The sequence below is a fragment of the Aquarana catesbeiana genome, linkage group LG06 (genome assembly GCF_042186555.1).
Source record: "Aquarana catesbeiana isolate 2022-GZ linkage group LG06, ASM4218655v1, whole genome shotgun sequence".
NCBI lineage: Eukaryota > Metazoa > Chordata > Amphibia > Anura > Ranidae > Aquarana > Aquarana catesbeiana.
The window spans coordinates 118,910,354-118,929,264 of NC_133329.1; the positions used below are offsets into that span (position 1 = coordinate 118,910,354).

An 18,911-nucleotide genomic window follows, 5' to 3' on the forward strand; every position below is an offset into this window, starting at 1 on the left:
TGTATTTGCTTTGCAAGAATAAATCGTTTCTATTGTTGGGTGTCCTATGTGTGTGGATGTTGCTGCATTATATAAAACTATTAGAATAGTTTTTTTACATTTTAAAATGGGCTGCCTCAAGACTGTCCATAATTTTAAGGGTGCCTTGACCGAAAAAAGGTTGCGAAAATCTTGGTTAAACGAAAACATTTTATTAAAAGAACAAACAAAAAAAAAAAAACTTTATTTTTATTTTCTGTCTGGAGCAGTGTCTACAAACACTGATTTGGGCTGTTGTTTCTGACACCTTTTCTGAGTATACAGTGATCCTGGCTTTGAATAATGAAAGCCAACAATCGTATACTGGGAGGTGGAGTCCCAGCAGCAGGGCAGAGACGCTAGACATTCTACACATGTCCTGAGTACAATGATGATGTGTTTTGGGTGTGTCTAGTACGCTCAATATCTGCCACTAGTATAACGCGTAAGTAAGGAGGTTGCCAGAAATTTTAGATCTTACAAATCAGACTGAAGTGACTTCTATTGTATCCTTACCTGAACTATACCAATTTGCTAGAGCTCTGCTAGTGAATATGACCAAAGAAACCGTGTTCTTAATTTTCTTTAGCAATAAATACCATGTACATAAACTTTCAAAATTAATATTACTGAATAATTGCAATAGAAGAGCAAAGATAATGCAGCAGAAAATCTGACCTTTTAGGTTCTGTATCTTGGTTTGGCTCGGAGAGGGAGCAAGACGACTGAGATACTGCTTTAATAATACACAAGACTCCACTTATACTAAGAAAAACACGCATTGATACCCAACCCCCTTAAACTGTTACTAAATGTAAAAAAGTTTGGTGCATGGTTTGCATTAAGGTAAAAAAAAATGTTTTCAATTTCCCTGTGTGAAGAGTAAGAGATGGGAGAAGAGATCAACGCTGTGCATGGCTGCATCTTTTCTCCCCTTTCTCTTCACAAAGCATTCGAAAAGCAGCAGGAGCCATTGGCTCTTGCTGCTGTCAATCAAATGCAGTGAAGAGGAAGTGGGGGTGTGGGCCTGAGTCCCGCTGTGTAAGTCTATGGAGCGCGGCTCCATAGAGATACAGGTCGGGAGTGCGCAGACCACGTTTCTCCCCAGAGCAAGCGGCTGGCTATGGTGGTCATAAAAAGAAGAGGATGAGCCCAGATCACCACCGAGGACCCAAGAAGTGGAGAATCGGGGCCACTCTGTGCAATACCACTGCACAGAGCAGGTACATAGAACATGTTTGTTATTTTAATAATAATAATAAAAAAAACAGACTTTAGTAACACTTTAAGAGGCCATCTTCTTCCTATGCACATTTTTCATATGATCTTGTCATGCTTACTGACATCCTCCAGGAGATAGCGCCGTCATACTGCAGGCAAGTTTTCTGACACAGTTCAGCATTAGCTTAGAGCCTGCCCTTTGATCTCCAAATGATGGGTAGCAAGCAGATTTTCTCCATCAGTATTGCAAGGTGTCTCAAGAGGGCTTTGATGGAAATCCTCTTCAAGGAAATGTACAATAAGGTGCTATGTATGAAATCTTCGCGTGGGGATGGGATCTTTAATTTTTGACCCCCTGCCCTATCCACTGGATGTAAGGTTATATTCAGAACAGATGGCTCATTGATGGCTAAAAAAATAATTACAGCTGTTCCCAACAGATAGACCAATTTATCATATCAATGATTCATATCTGCGCTGATGTATCAAAATATTGTGCAGTCCAACACGCCTTCCTTCCTCTGAATGTTTCCTAAACCAGTTTTGCAGAGGACGAACATGAAAGAAGCAAATATTGGCAGGTGCTGCCACCTTCCTAAGATATTGCAGTAGCCTGTGTCTGGATCCAAGGAACTTTGCATGCCTGCTTTCCCGCAAGTAGGAGCTGAAGCATGTCAAACAGTACATGGCACAGTGCAATTTGCTCAGTAGGCTGCTCGTATACCATGCTGAAAGATCTGTTTAGTTTCCACTGGCTTCCCCTTTTTAAATATAGAAGTTATCTAGCCTAACCGTGTACTGATTAAGTATCTCTTCGGTCTCAGAGGGAAAAATTGCAGTGGCTTTAAGTACTGTGCATTAAGAGGAATAGCTCTATTGCCCATAGTTTTTGGCTTTTTATTTTTTACTCCCCTAGGTTAGTTGCTGTACCATGGCTTGTTTCTTTGACCAAGGGTGCACACACCTTACAGTTGCTTAAGCATGACGTCTTGGTACTTGTGGTACTTTTGTGTGGCAGTACATAAACATCATGGACAAACACAAGGGGCAGCGTGCTGCTTTTCATATTTTAGCACAAGCCATGCATGGGTAGAGAGATTACCTGATATTAGCACTGGATTGTGGACTAGTTTTGGCAATGCAATGATTATTGTTATGAAATATACATCACAACGAAACGTATGATGCACCCTGGTCTAAGAGTAGTTCACAGTTTTATATAAAAACTGCTGAAATCACTAAACACAATCGATTACCAGTTCTCCCTTTGACATCTAGTGTGTTCGAAGCCATTGTGAGGATCATTTATTATGAGCTCTGTCCCTGCCATTGGATCCTGTACATATTCTGCTGTTTCAGTGTGAGACCTACACACCAACCTGTCACCTTCGGGGATCCTTGAACTGCCTCTGGCTGCCAATATGGTCAGAAATGGACACACAGCCTTAAATGGCAAAGAAAAAGTTAGCAATGTATGCCAGAGAACAGGGTTAAGATGGCAGCGGCTTCTCATCGCATGGTGCCCAGCGTTCGTATGTGGAGAAACAGTCCAGGAAGGGCGCATCTCTGCATTCTACTAAACAATTTAATATAGAGGTGTGCAAGCAAGTGGATTTACTGAGCAGTATACAGTATTTAGTTAAGTTTTTGTGCAAAAGTGCAGGTTTAAAATGAAAGTGGTGTTATGAAGGAGAGGAAAGGATGACATTTTTAAACCGTGTTCTTTCTGTCTAATAAACTAGTAGTCAAAACTTCCAACTGTGATTTGGGTATTTCTTTTGTCAGTAATTGCAGCTAACAAAGACCAATATCCTGCCATAAACTTGTGTGGCTGTAAGTGCTACACAGTTTTCTAAAAACAACCTAGGGTGGAAATCTTTCTATACGCTTTAATAAAGTTAGTGGAATGGGTGTTTGGACATCCCATTGATAAGTGTTAGGAGACCAATTTTTATTTGTTCTTAAGGACGTAAAGTATAGCAGTTAATAAATTGGCGTGCTGGGTGTTATTGCTGGAGGTGAAAGCACACTGTATAAGAATGCACTGTAAAGAAACGCACACAGGGGACACCTTCCCATCTGCTAGCCTTGGTTCGTCTGTACCAAGTACAGCACAAGAAATTATTGGTCCGAGTCAGTAGGGAGACATTTGTCAGCAGAGCAATCATTTTGTTGCTTTTGTAATCTAACAACGCCATGCGTTATTTTTATTTTTTTTCCCCACTATACAAATTCCTAAAATAGTGTCCTTCACACCAACCTGCTGTTCTAAAAATTTCAAATCAGCCTAACATGGTGCTTTTTCCATTTCTTGTATTTTAACCTCAGGTTAAAATAGGTTTAACCTGATCTCAGTTTAGGTGTGACCCCAATTTGTTAGTAATAATCAGACTTAGTGAATAGTTAACTTGAAACTTTATTTTCTTAAAGTACTGTATATCTAAAGCTAAAACTTCTTTTTATAACTTTTGGAGGGAGTAAAGAAGTTATTTAATCCCTAGGGGCCCTTTCACATTGGGGCGGTTTGCAGGAGCTATTGCGCTAATAATAGCGCCTGCAAACCATCCCGAAACTGCTAGCAGCCTCTTCAGAGCGGCGAAGGAGCAGAGTATACACCGCTCCTTCACTGCTCCTGCTCATTGAAATCAATGGGACAGCACAGCTATACCACCGGCAAAGCGCCTCTGCAGAGGCGCTAGCGGTTGGTCTATTTTTGTTTTTATAGCACAAAAAATAAAAACCACAGAGGTGATCAAATACCACCAAAAGAAAGCTCTATTTGTGGGTAAAAAAGGACGTCAATTTTAAGTATAGCGTCACACGACCGTGCAATTGTCAGTTAAAGCGACACAGTGCCGTATCGCAAAAAATGGCCTGGTCATTAAGGGGGCAAATCCTTAATGGGCTGAAGTGGTTTAATATTGAATAGGCTCACCATGCCTTTTAAAAAATACCTTGGGGTTGTCTGCTTTCCAAATGTGGTCATTTTGTGGGTATTTTACTGTCCTTACACTCCAGGGCCTCCAAACATGCGATAGGTAGTAAGATGCATAAGTTATGCTCCTTGAAATCATGCAGGTTTTTTGGGCCCCTCTATGTGGCTAGGCTGCAAAAAAGTCTCACACGCAGTAACCCCACACTCTACCAAAGAAAGGTAGTAATGTTTTTTCACAATTTTCAGTTTTTTACTTAGCAAAGAATTTGCTTTCAGTTTTTTCTTTAGCAATTGTGGCGAAATATCTTTAAAAAAAAAAAAAGATATAAAATTGAGTATAATGTTGCATGACAAAGTAATTGTCAGTCAAAGTACCTTAAAACAGAAAAATGGCCTGGACATGAAGGCGGTTTAACATGGTTCTTTTAAAGTAGTTACCGTATTTATCGGCATATAACACACACTTTTCCCCCCTGAAAATAGGGGGAAAATCGCAGGTACGTGTTATAGGCTGACAGCGTTCCTCGGAGGGGGACGAGTGCCGCCGGAAATCACAGAACCATCATCTCCTCTCTGCTCAGCTCTAACTCGGCTTGTGTGTCACACACACAGTCCTGCCTCTGCCACCAGCATTAGACCAGTGTTCTGTCTATCACAGGAGCTGGTCCAATGCCGATGGCGGAGGCAGGACTGTGTGTGTCACTGCTGACTGAGAGCCGAGGAAACAGATGATGGCTCGGTGATTTCATATGAGATGGTGAGCTGCATTGATGGGGGAGATGGGCATGGGACAGGGCAGGCTGCAGATGGGCATGGGACAGGGCAGGCTGCAGATGGGCATGGGACAGGCCAGGCTGCAATGAGACTGTAGATGGGCACTAATCAGGCTGCATTGATTCTTATTGACCATTATTTTGCTTCAAAGTGGCTTATTTAAAAAGAAAACATTTTTTCCTGAAACTTCCCTCTTAAATTGAGGTGCTTGTTATACGCCGATAAATACGATAAATTGTCAAGGTTTGTGACAGGTTTACTCTAAGGTGGGGAAGGTATATTTTATCAAACATATGAACTTTATACGGTATTGCTGTCATCTATTTCCAATTTGATTTGTTTTAACTTGCTCTTTCCTGTTTAGTAATTTATCTGCCAGGGAAGAGTTCATCTTGGGTATCCTTGAGGAGTTTGTGCAATTTACACACAAATTGTTCATAATGTCTCCAACCAATGGATTTCCAATTTGAATCTTGATGTTATATGAGCTGCTATCAAATCCCTATTGATAGTGACTTAATTGGGTTCTGTTCTTCCACAGGTAAATCTAATGCTGCGGTTTGTGTGTGTGTTTGTGTGTGTGTGTGTGTGTGTGTGTGTGTGTACGTGCATCTCAAAAAATTTGAATATCATCCAAAATATTAATTTATTTCAGTAATTCAGTTCAGAAAGCGAAACTCCTATATTGTATAGATGCATTACACACAGAGTGATATATTGCAAGCATTTTTCCTTTTAATTTTGATGATGATGGCTTACAGCTAGTGAAATTTCAGTATGTCAGAAAATTACAATATTACATAAGACCAATACATTTTTTTTTTTTTTTTTTAAATACAGAAATGTTGGCTTACTGAAAAGTATATCCATGCACAATATAGTATTCACTCAATACTTGGGCAGGGCTCCTTTTGCATGAATTCCTGCTCAGTGCTGTGTGGCATGGAGGCGATCAGCCTGTGGCACTGCTGAGGTGTTGAAGGAATGCAGAGACATAACCCATCATGTGTGGCACCACATATATATATATATATATATATATATATATATATATATATATATATATATATATATATATATATATATATATATATATATATATATATATAAAAAAAATTAAGGTTTATTGTAACAACTTATAAAATGTCATAAAAACCATATTGAGAAGAATTGTGCATTCTACATAGATATAACAATCTCCCATATATCAAATGGTTGAAAGTATAGCTCTACAGGGAAACCTATTTAGATGGCCCATGGATTAGTAACGTAGTGATTGAAGAGATAAGTATACGATAATCTTCCATGTACAGGGCCAAACAACGGAATCAATGTACCATCACTAATGGATCACTACGTGTTAAGCCAACAGCTTCTTCAGAGGATCCTATTGGCACTGGGAGACGTATCATAATTAATGTGTGATTACAGATATTCATGTACATACATATACATCAAAAATACACATTCTTATTGAGCATTAAAGATATTTCATGAGACAATATTCATTGGGTATTTGAGTGCTCATTAGTACATGCCTAGTCCAAAATAGGAAACATGGAGTGTCTAATCCACAGCGTGGATAGGGAGAGAAAAATGATGTGCAGTCAGCTCTGGGCGAAGTGTGCATTGGATACAGTGCAACCAAAGAAAAGGACTAACTTTAACCACTTCAGCCCCAGAAGATTTTACCCCCTTCCTGACCAGAGCACTTTTTACATTTTGGCACCGCGTTGCTTTAACTGACAGTTGCGCGTTCATGCAATGCTGTACCCAGACGAAATTTGCGTCCTTTTTTCCCTACAAATAGAGCTTTCTTTTGGTGGTATTTGATCACCTCTGTGGTTTTTATTTTTTGCATTATAAACAAAAAAAACCGAAGTTTTGAAAAAAAACTATTTTTTACTTTTTTCTATAATATCCCCCAATTTAAAAAAACAAACAAACAAAAAAAAACAAATATCTTCATCAGTTTAGGCCAATATATATTTTTCGACATATTTTTGGTAAAAAAAACGCGCAATAAGCATTTATTGTTTGGTTTGCACAAAAGTTATAGCATCTACAAACTATCAGAAAGATTTGGGGCCTTTTTTCATTATTTGTTTTTTTTTTTTACTAGTAATGGTGGTCTGCGATTTTTAGCAGTATTGCGACATTGCGCCCGACAGATCGGACACTTTTGACACATTTTTGGGACCATTGACATTTATACAGCGATCAGTGCTATAAAAATGCACTGATTACTGTGTATATGTCACTGGCAGGGAAGGGATTAACACTAGGGGACGATCAAGGGGTTAAAGGTGTTGTGTTCTAACTGTATGGGGATAGGACTGAGTAGGAGGAGACATATTGCTGTTCCTACTTTCTAGGAACAAATGACATGTCTCCTCTCCTCTGACAGCACAGGGATTTGTGTTTACACACACAAATCCCTGTGCTGGCGCTCATGCACGTGATCGCGACCGACGGGCACGTGCATCGGGTCCCCTGCCGTGCAGTGCACCCTCTAGTGGCCGAAAAGGGAAGGATGTACCCATATGGGATTTCACCCAGGAGAGCCATTCTGTCTCAGTAAGTCTGCGTGAGCTGGTGGGGAACCGATTAAGGTAAAGCCTGTACCTAGCAAGTGGGCAATTCAATTGGGCATTTAATAAATCAGAAATGATTTCCTGTACTTTTTACTGGACAAAGCCATTATGTTCCAAAAGATTGCCACTGGATTTGTGCATAGAAATATGATGGTGAGCTGTGTAATGATTCTTTCGTAACCTGTTGCCAAAATGGGCGAAGCATAGGGTAGTCTCAGAAAATTTTCAGTGATGTTCCTGTATATGTATTTCAGCCCCTGCATTTCTCACTTTGCTGCGGGAAAAGTTTGGCTATTACAGAGGGGGTCTTGTACCAATAAATTATATGTTTGTAGTTGATTTCTTGATATTTATTACAAATAGATGCTTTGTGGGTAAAAAAAAAAATATTTTTTTTTGTTTGTAAAGGTAGCCTATAAGTCTCTTTCCCTTTGTGGAGAAAGGATGGATCTTGGTGGGTGTTTGTGATCTTCTGTAAATTAATTGATTGCCTCCAGAAAATTGGAAGATTGTTGAAGCAGAAGGAATTTTAAATATCCTACAGTGAAGCATGAGGCCTTGGCATGTCCGGTATTGGAGAGTACACAAGGTAGCTCATTCTCAGTAAGGGGTGAGAATATTGTTTTTCTTTTCGTCATTCGTTACGCTAGGTGAGGCTGCCAGTTCTAGGTAGGATGCAATAGCAATGTGTTTATTGTTCATTGGTTCAGGGAGGTTTCTGATTGTATAAATCTTTGAGCCATGTTATAATGGAAATAGTGGGGATGTAGGTCTGCGATTTCTGGTCTAGGATGGCATTTGCCAATGTCTACATTTATTTTCATATTCAGAAAAGAGTGCCTATTCCAAATCAAGAGGTGTTTTTGTAATGTGTTGAGCAAGAAGAATTTATTTTTTTTAATCCTGTTGCGAATGTGTAAGGTACCCTTAGACACATCATTGCGAGGCTCAAAATCTGTGAATCATCAAGTTTGTCCATTATTGCCACAAGTTAAAGGCTTCCATATTGCGGTTCCTTTTATATGCTTGTGAGTAGTTTTTATTCTTTTAATAAATATATCAAAGGATAATGCACAAGGCTGGTGCACCCACTTTTTTTTCTATTTTCTTTCTGACTGATAGGATACCCCTATCCTGGAGGGCAGCAAGGCCTGAGACATTATCCACCCTGAACTTTAGATCACCCGATCAACACACTTACGTGCAAGAGTATTTGTTTTGCTGCTATCAAATACTTTGCCGTGAGGTGCCATGTTGAACATCCAGTGACCAGTATGAGAGAGTGAGAGCGATAAAACCAAATTTAACACACCTGCTCCCCATTCACACCTGAGACCTTCTAACACTAACGAGTCACATGACACCAGGGGGCAAAATGGCCAATTGGACCCAATTCTGATATTTTCACTTAGGGGGTGTACTTGACGGGTTAGACATTAGTGGCTGTGTGTTGAGTTATTTTAAGGGGACAGCAAATTTACACACTTATACAATCTGTATACTCACTACTTGATATTGTAGCAAAGTGTAATTTCTTCAGGCTGCATTCACACCTGAGCATTTTCAGCTCATAAAATGCTCGTAAAACGCCTGAAAAAATGCCTGAAAAACGCGCAACAGGCAAAATCCCATTCATTTCAATGGCACCTGTTCACATCTGAGCGTTTTGTCACCTGAAGCTAAACGCCTGGAAAATGCCTTGGGCCACTTTCACACTGAGGGGCTTTACATCTGCTATAGCACTAATAATAGCACCCGAGGGCTTCCACAATGGAGCGGTGCACTTGCGGGACGTTAAAAAAAAGATCCTGCAAGCAGCATCTTTGAGGCGCGTATACACCGTTCCTAAAGCGCCCCTGCCCATTGAAATCAATCACCCAAAATCAATAGCGGTCGAAAAGCGTCGCTAAAACGACGGTAAAGCGGTATATTACAGGCGTTTTTCAGCTTTGTATATTGGTGACCTGTACAAAATCATGGTAAAAAAACACGTGACTTTGAAACGCTCAGGTGTGAATGCAGCTTCAATGTTGTCACACGAAAATATATACTAAAATATTTACAAAAATGTGAGGGGTGTACTCACTTTTGTGAGATACTGTGTGTGTGTGTGTATATATATATATATATGTGTGTGTGTGTGTATATATATATATATATATATCTATATCTATATCCCTGTTTGGGAGCTACGTCATGTAACCCAAAGCCTATGCACAAGATCACATCACTTGCTTACCAGGAGAGTTTTGGAGAGATGTAGAATTAGAAAAGACTTTTATTTAGAGAAGGACTATTTAACTTCTGTTCTGAACTACTGGAGAGGAGGCAGAGCCTTCATATGTAATGACAGCAAATCTGGTTAAACTTGTATGTACTTATTAAAAGCCAACTGTAGAAACTTTTTAACCACTTGCTTACTGGGCACTTAAACCCCCTCCTGTCCAGACCAATTTTCAGCTTTCAGCGCTGATGCACTTTGGATGACAATTGCGCAGTCATACAACACTGTACCCAATTGACATTTTTATCTTTTTTTTCCCACAAATATTTTTCTTTTGGTGGTATTTGATCACCTCTACGGTTTTTATATTTTGTTATAAAATTTTACAAACAGGTAATTTTTCTCCTTCATTGATGTACGCTGATGAGGCGGCACTGATGGGTGCAATAATGGGCACTGATCGGCACTGGTTGGTTACACTGATAGGCGGCATTGCTAGGTGGCACTGATTGGCACCACTGGTGGGCATTGATAGGTGGCACTCATGGGCATTGATAGGTGGCAATGGCAGGTGGCACTGGCAGGGGGTACTGGTGGGCACAGATGAGGCAGAATTGCCTCTTCCTCTTCGGGACCGATGTCCCTTGCACATAAGCCGGTGATCGGCTTTTTTTTCTCCTCACACTGTCAGTGTGAGGAGAAAAAAAAAGTGATTACTAAGCTTTTATTTACATCATGTGATCAGCTGTCATTGGCTGACAGCTGATCAAGTGGTAAGGGGCTGGGATCGGCCACTTACTCGGATCTGTGATCACTTGAGTCTGTGACTCGGTGATCACAGCGCGCGCAGGGAGCGTGCAAAGGGGAGGCGGTCATATGACGGCCTCCCGGAAATTCAGGTCCGCGCTGTGGCTGTCATTCGGCTATAGCGCGGACGCCAAGTGGTTAAAACATTAACAGCATACTTTGGCGTGAGCTGCCCTTTCATATGCACAATATATCTAAAGACTTTAGGCCTTATGTCAAATGTCTTTGATGGGCAAATACAGCATGCTTTTGACAATAGTTTGATGTTTTAGAAATTCTTGCAGGTGCAGTTGACTTGCATATGCCTTGCTAAAGCATTCATATAGACTTGAACAGATATAGAAACAATTTTGAAATAAAATCCCGATGTTGTTGGCCCTTATTGTCCCTTTTAGTATCCGTTAAAATTTTTATTCTTTCTTTTTTTTTTTTTTCTTTAGAATTGAGAATTATTTACTTTTAGTAAAGGTCTGTGCAGTTCTTGTGACACAGGCCCTAATTTTTTGCTTCCGTCCCTGGGGATTGGGCAGTCGTCTTTTTGTTGTCTTTTGATTTAAAAAAAAAAAAAAAATCCTCTGATTTTCTTTTATTTGTATGCAGACAGATGGAGCTTTATGTATTTTTCTTTTTTTTTAGTCTCGAGTGGATTGTGTTAGATGTTTATTTCATTGATGTCATCATCTTGCATATGGTGTAAACAAACATCGTATTTTTTTTTTCAGTGAAAAAAGTTTGTTTTGCAGTTTCATTTGGTATTAACACCCCTATTCCTGCCATTTTGTAACTGGAACAGAATTTAACAGAAGAGGCAAAGTTATCAAAATGATGATTTATTCTTCCCTCTGTTACCAGCGATAAGGAACAAAAAAGGTCTTCACCATGACTAAGGTGAGCCATACATAATTTATTGTCTTTCGTTTACCCAGCGGGTTGAACAAAAGAAAATGAATCAATTCCCCCATCCACATGTTTGCGGTGGATGGGGGATTCCCTCCCGCTGAGCTTTTGTATTCCAACAGCTGGGAGGTTTCCCTGCCGAAAGAATATACTAACCAGCACCGCTGGCTATAGCCGGCAGCAAAGATTGAGCGATAAATGTCCAACAATGTACCAAAGTCAAACGAGAGACCAACTTCTGTGCAAACGGAATAATTCAACAGGTGGTAGCTGCTGTCACATTATAAAATTGGCGTGTCTGTGCAGGGCTCCGCCCACACAGCTGCTTCATTCATTTACAGGGATCTGTGAATAAATAAACCACAAGTCACGTCTGTCACTGTGACAGGCAGCTTGTAGTTCTCAATAGACTACGAATACGCTTATCAGCATGCTCGTCCATTCACACTTCCTCCAGCTTTCTAAATGAATGTTGATGAGAAAGTGTGCAGGAACCTGACATTGCACCCACTATTCGTAAAAGAATATGCAGCGCTCAAATGTGTACAATCAATTAGTACAAAAATGTGTAACCATTAGTATTAAGTGAAAAGGATTGTTATCCCTGTAAAAAGGAAAAACAAATGTCCACCAAGGTGAAGAGACAAATATTTTTTTAAAAAAGTCTTAAGATATAAGAACACAAAATCCTTATAAAACTTAATGTATTTAGAAATTCAGCTGATTGGCATCGCTGGAACCACACTAAGAACACGATGAGGAAAGGGTGTTTACAGAAAACGACCACCACCAATTGTGCAGAGGCTTACCGGAATGTATGGACTTAAAGGGGTATACACTTCTTAAGTCATATAGGCTTGTGGTGATGAACACCATATATGTAGAGATGTGATGTCTACGATCTCTGGCCTGGATCAAAATGAGCAGGTATCCAGTATGTAGTACAAATGGTTTTCTCATGGATGGAAGGAGGACCACAACGAATCTCCGTGTTCACACGATGTGACCAAAAATTCAAAAAGATACCACATAGTGTGATATCATATATAAAAGGGTTTACTAAAAAAGAATAAAATAAAAAAACTCACATTTCACATGGCGATAAGTACACTTGCAAGGAAGACATGAATACTCATAAGTTTCACAGTATCAATATCAGTATGAATAGGTCGGCTGACCTTAGTTATCTGTGTAAAATTCCAAAGGACCCCAATGACACATTGTCACAGTATTGCATATAAGAAACCTAGAATCCATAAAACCTGCCAAGAAGGAAAAAAAGGAAACACAAAAAAGAGAAGAAACATTTAACCAGGTGTGCGCTTCTTCATTCTTTGGCTGGTATAAGTCTGGAATAAGTTTCATAGCAGGTCCCTTTGGTACGTTTGTAAGTTTCAAGCAAAGAGAGGCAAAACTCTCATCTCATTGTGCTCCAAGACATCCACCGTCTATGACCTAACACTGGCAGCTAGTGTGACTATCTGTTGGTTTTATTTGAAAACTAATCTGAGTGGGCAAACTTGTTAAAGTGGTTCTAAAGCCTAAACATTTTTGCCCTAATGCATTCCCTGCATTAACGTAAAAATTGTTTATGTAGTAGTATGCATCCTCAAACCCACATATACTTACCTGAGCCCTCACTCGATCCAGCGTTTATGGCCGTCTGTAGCGGCTCTCGCAGGCTTTGCTAAGGCAGCAGAAGCCATGCCGTCTGTACCTATGGACACAGGCAGCGCTGCTCAGGATCGAGCCCGCAGGTGTGCCACGATAAGAAGTGATATCCTTTGCTGTCACAGTGAGAAGAGGTGTCATGGGCGCTAGCGGGGAACCTGATAAAAGGAAGATCTGTGCCAGTCTGTGCAATTTTATTGCACAAAGGTATATCATATTGTTTAAGAAAAAAATTACTGCGTTCACTTTAATATAAATGTTTTGTTTGTTACCTATCTAAGGCTGGCTACTTTGCAAACACTGATCTGAAGACATGTTAAATTAAATTGTGCTATCTATGCATTATCTGTTCTGCCTTACTGTTAATTAATGTTGACTATGTGGCAGACCATATGATTTATGCCTTTGTTTTGTACTTTGTCTAAAAAATTCACTAGAAAGTTTATTGGTTAAAAAATATAAATTTTTTTTTTGTTCTCTCCTCAGGACTCCAGATGATCTCTCCAAACAGATCCTTGCCATACAGCGGAGAGAGATTAAGTTGAAAGAAGAGAATTTGACTATTACAAACAGGTATGATGGAAATGGCTTTTATTTCTTTGTTCTACATTTACTTGTAAATGTTTTTCCTCTTTACATTCCTATTCATAGTTTTGTCTTTCAAACGGTACATGGAGCCCGTCTGCTGTTTTTTAAAGCAGTTTCTTCACTTGAAAGGCTTTTTTCAAATAATGCCATTCATCTTTCCACAGGGGATTTCCACCTTTCTTTTCGAATTGCTTTTTATTTTATCATAAATACAGGCTTTATTTTCACAGTACATCTTTTATTGTAATGTGGTTTTTAGAGAGCCAAAGTTGTTCCATGAATCAAACTTTAAAACCCTGTAGTTAACCAAACCAGCTACTCACTCAGTGCTTATAAAACTGTGAATGGACAGGAAAGTGCCATTGCGCAGTGCAAACTTTTACTTGGTTCAGAATAGACATATGCATTTTAATGTATTGTTGCCATGGTGTCACATAAGCTTAACCTATTCTTTTTATAAAAACCCTTGTTGCCAGGATATTTAAAATGTAGTATAGTGTCTTTGTGCAGGCCTGCAGATGGAGATCCACGGCTTGCTGAAAACACACTGCTCTTTTGTTTCACAATCACTGGTGACCACTCAGAACAAAATAGAAGGCCAGGCCATTGAAAAAAAAAGGGCAGGCTTGCATTGACGCTTATATCTCTTTGCTTCTGAGTGATTTGACTTCTTATGGACAGTCATCTGGTTGGCATTATGTAGATTTCAGTGCCCTGCTGATAAGATCACTGGCAGGTAGAGATGAAAATATGGGAGGTGGATGCTTAAATTAGAGATGAGTTTGCAGAATGTCCAGGATCATCTCCACTGACAACAAATGGTTAAAGCTGAACTCCAGACTGATGTAGAAGTAACAACTTATTGCAGTGTTGTATTCATACATCATTAAATGTGTTTATTTTTAATGCAAGCAGTGAAAGGACCTGAGTTAGTATTCGCGTATTGCAGTCAGACTGGCAGCACAAGCAGCCAATCAAAAAACATGCTGATAGGAGGAAAGAGGAGGGTGAAAGAATGGTAAGCCTTCAGGTTTCCTGGCTATCCTTTCACTGTCTAGTCACAGGCTGGCAATGGGCCATGGCCTGTAAAGGTGCGGCAGCTGAGAAAAATTAGGTGTGCTGTCCTACCAGACGTGGCTTTGCTGTGTAGCAGACCTTTTGTAAAATCTCAGCACCAGATGAACAGCAATTTTAAGTATAAACTCTCCCATATAAGTATTTCATCTGCATTTTACTGTTTGCCTGGAGTTCAGCTTTAAATCTCATGGTCGCAAGAATATTTAATTACCAGTGTATCCCTAGCCTATGGGATTTAGATTAGTCAGATGCAGCAATTGCGAACTGGATGTACGTTTTTCCGCATCCAATTTATGTAACAGGCGTGTGTAACCAGCTCTCAATGGAAGCTGTTCACACAGGTCCGGGGCGGCCGTGGTCTGGATTGCAGAACGGTTCTAGTGCGTTTTTGGGTCTGATTCGGGTGCGAATTCAGGCAAAAATTTGGACCTGAATTGGTGAACAGGGACGCACCAGACCCATGCTGCAAACCACGGCCGCACCTATGTTAACCCAGTTATATTGTTGGGATGAACAGTTAGGTAGACAGGAGTAGATTTACTAAATCTGATGCAGCTGTGTATGGTAGACAATCAGCTTCTAATTCCAGCTTGTTCAAAAAAGCTTTGGCAATAAAATCTAAATGGATTGATTTTGCACACTCCAGTTTTAGTAAATAACCCTCCAGTGTACACTGTGTTAGTTTATTTGTAACAGTGTTCATTCATGACTGAAGTTTTAATGAAATATTCTATTATGTGGAGATTTTGCTTTCAAAAAGCAAGTACATTTTTGTGAAAAGTATACTAAACCACCCCCGAACCCCCTTATCACACCCGTGAATCCCACAGCTTTAATTCCTCTCCAGGACAACCCTGGCCTATTTCAAGCCTCAACTTTGTTTACATTTGTCTGCCCTGCTAGCCTCGTTTGAACAGTAAGCAATCATAGGGTTGAATAGAACTGTCTGTTGGAATTGCATATATCCGCTTTATAGAAAGGCAAGGCTTTGTGTACAGCTTGGGCCTACGATCGTTGGGGACAGGGGAAATGGGTATAAAGATTAACATAGGTAAAGGCAGATTTGTTACGTTTAAACCAAAAATGTGGTGTATCCGAGTTCCAGAGCCATGCGATATTGTGCAACATGTTTGCATAATATCACACCTCTCTGGATGGCCTTGCATGTCACTGCTGCTGTGTGGTGGCATGAATGAAGTGCCACTTTGCATCTTCTATATGACGTTAAGAAAAAAAGGAGCTGTGTGATGCAATACAATGTGAATCACACTGCTCCTTGTCACACGGCTCTGTAACTGTGACCTACATACAAGTTGGATGTCACATTTTCTGGTGAGTCCGGAATCCCACAGGTGGAAGGCATCACATGTGGAGTAAAATTAGGGTGGATTTATTATTAAGGAGTTTAATTACCGTATATCATGCAAAGTTTTTATAGAAATCTGGATGGCTATTTTCAATAAGGATTTTATTCCTCTCCAATGGGGAATAGAACCGTTGGATGGACACCTTTAATGTTTTGTGATGTATAAATACAGTATATTTATGATTTTGTAATATACGTTTTACACCTAGTTGGAGGGCGGTATTTGCTATTTCATTTTTATTTCATTTTATTTTATACTAAGGTATAGTAATGCCTATTTGATTATCACTTTTGATGTATCTAAGACTAAGCCTCTGAAAATTGAAGCCAATATGTATTTTTGGTTAAAGTTCACCTTTTAACAAACAATAATAAATGCACATTTTTTTGCAGGTAAAATGTGCATTTACAATTTTTTTGTTTTGGGAGCCTATAAATCATTTACAAGCAAGCAGATACTCACTGACATGAAGAATGAATGAACTACCACAGCGCTAAATAGCGCTGTGGTAGTTCATTGAGAACTACAAGCCAACAGCTGCAAAGACTTGTTTCCCATTCACCGAGGACTGTGAATGAATGACGTGGCCAGGCGGCAGAGCCCCAGCATGGTCACAATAGTTTTGAAGAGTGACAACGGGCACCCAGAAAAGCCTGTCCCCTGTCACTGGGGAGGGTGTGGGTGCAGCTGCTGGAACATGTTACATGTTCTACCCTAAGTATGGGTAGAGCATGTAGCATGTTCCAAAAGGTGAACTTGTCCTTTAACGCGCTGCCCTCTTCCTGAACCTCTTACAGCATCACCCACCCATATTGGGATCTGTCCTTGGGCGGGATTTTTAAACACCCCAGACCGGTAAATTGCTGCTGCTTTCCAGTGTTTGTATCATTGGTCTCCTTTTAATCTTGTTTTTTTTTCTAAATATAATATGTTTTTTTTTTCTTTAAATCTTTGAGTGTCGAGTCTTGTATCTCATACCCTGGAGTTAAGTGGCACAGTTGGCTAAACACTTGCTGGCTCTCTTGACATTTTGACGTGCTCTGAGCCCCTGAGAACAGCAGGAATAGTTTTTGGCAGTGCCAATAGCTACAGCAAAGTGCACTCTAGTGCTAAAACGACTGATATTTTACATACTTGAGTCATCTTCTGTGCCAGAGAAAAAAAAAAAAAGAGCATTTGTCTGATCTTTAAATGTCAAGCACCGCGTTCTCTTTCATGAAATAGTATGCCCTTGCTTGATCTGTCTTTTGGAGGTCATTTGGACATGGTTTTCTGTCAAGTCATTTTAATGTTGACTCTCTACAGAAATACTACATTTAATCTGTGCAGATTGTGATTAGAATCATCTTGCACGTTCAGTTACTCACAAATCGCATTACATCGGTTGCACAATTTTTGGGTAAGAGCATAAGTCTTCCTCCTTGGGTATTTGGACTCCCCAGTTATCAGTATACCACTTAACCACTTCAGCCCTGGAAGATTTTACCCCCTTCCTGACCAGAGCACTTTTTACAATTTGGCACGGCGTCGCTTTAACTGACAATTGCGCGGTCATGCAGTGCTGTACCCAAAAAAAAAAAAAAAAAAAGTATATTTTTTTTCTTTTTGCAATAATATCCCCTAAATATTTAAAAAAAAAACAAAAGTTATAGTGTCTACGTATTATGGGAAAGATTTGTGGCTTTTTAAAGGTGTTTTTATTATTTATTTTTTTTTACTAGTAATGGCAGTGATCTGCGATTTTTAGTGGTATTGCGGCGGACACATCAGACACTTTTGACACATTTTTGGGATCATTGACATTTATAGAGCGATCAGTGCTATAAATATGCACTGATTACTGTATAAATGTCACTGGCAGGGAAGCGGTTAACACTAGGAGGCGATCAAGGGGTTAACTGTGTGTTTCCCTCGCTGTGTTCTAACTGTGTGGGATGGGACTAACTAGGAGAGATGACAAATCGTTGTTCCTACTTTGTAGGAACTCATGATCTGTCTCCTCTGACAGCACAGGGATTTGTGTGTTAATACACACACACAAATCCCCGCGCTGGCTCTCGTGTACGCGATTGCGCCCGCCGGCCAAGCGCATCAGGTCCCCCGCGGCGCTAGCGTGCCCTGTGGTGGGATGGGATATAATTTTAAATGTACAAATACCGTACTGGTGACCCCACAAAAGGGATAAAACTTTTTGGCGAAAGGGCATTTAAAAAGACTCATGGCCATTCACTAAAATTAAAGGAAAAGCGATTTAACCGGAAACTACGTAGAGGGTTCTTTATGGTAAGAATGTCGAATTCTCTTCCACAAGCAGTGGTTTCAGCAGGGAGCATAGATAATATCAAAAACTATTAGATAGGCACCTAAACAACCACAACATACAGGGATATACAATGTAATATTGACGTAAAAGTGCACACACACACGTGTTGGACTTGTCTTTTTTCAACCTTACCAACTATGTAACTATGATATGATGCATGCTGCATTTTTAGCTTTTGGCAACCACAAGTTTTATGCTGTAATCAGCTGGGTTTTGTAACAAAACATTTAAAATTGCTCAGGTTCCCAAAACTGTATCTTGAAAGGAAAGGGGTAGGGTCACATGTTCCCCTGTACCCAGAAGAATCAGATGCTGCACAGGGATGATTGGGGTAGGAAGCAAAGTATCTACAATAGAATGTGTGGGCTGTCTGCTAAACCTGTTACATTGATCTGAATTGTTAACTGCATTTTAT

At 39.9% G+C, this 18,911-nt stretch overlaps 1 protein-coding gene across 1 annotated transcript in view; it reads left to right on the forward strand.

Moving 5' to 3' along the window:
- The window catches only part of MAD1L1 (mitotic arrest deficient 1 like 1), a 1,251,441-nt gene that overhangs the window by 133,634 nt on the left and 1,098,896 nt on the right, over positions 1–18,911 (forward strand). The window contains exon 10 of the mRNA XM_073636726.1: positions 13,628–13,714. Within this exon, the coding sequence (XP_073492827.1) occupies positions 13,628–13,714 (87 nt within the window). The remainder of the gene's footprint in view (positions 1–13,627; positions 13,715–18,911) is intronic.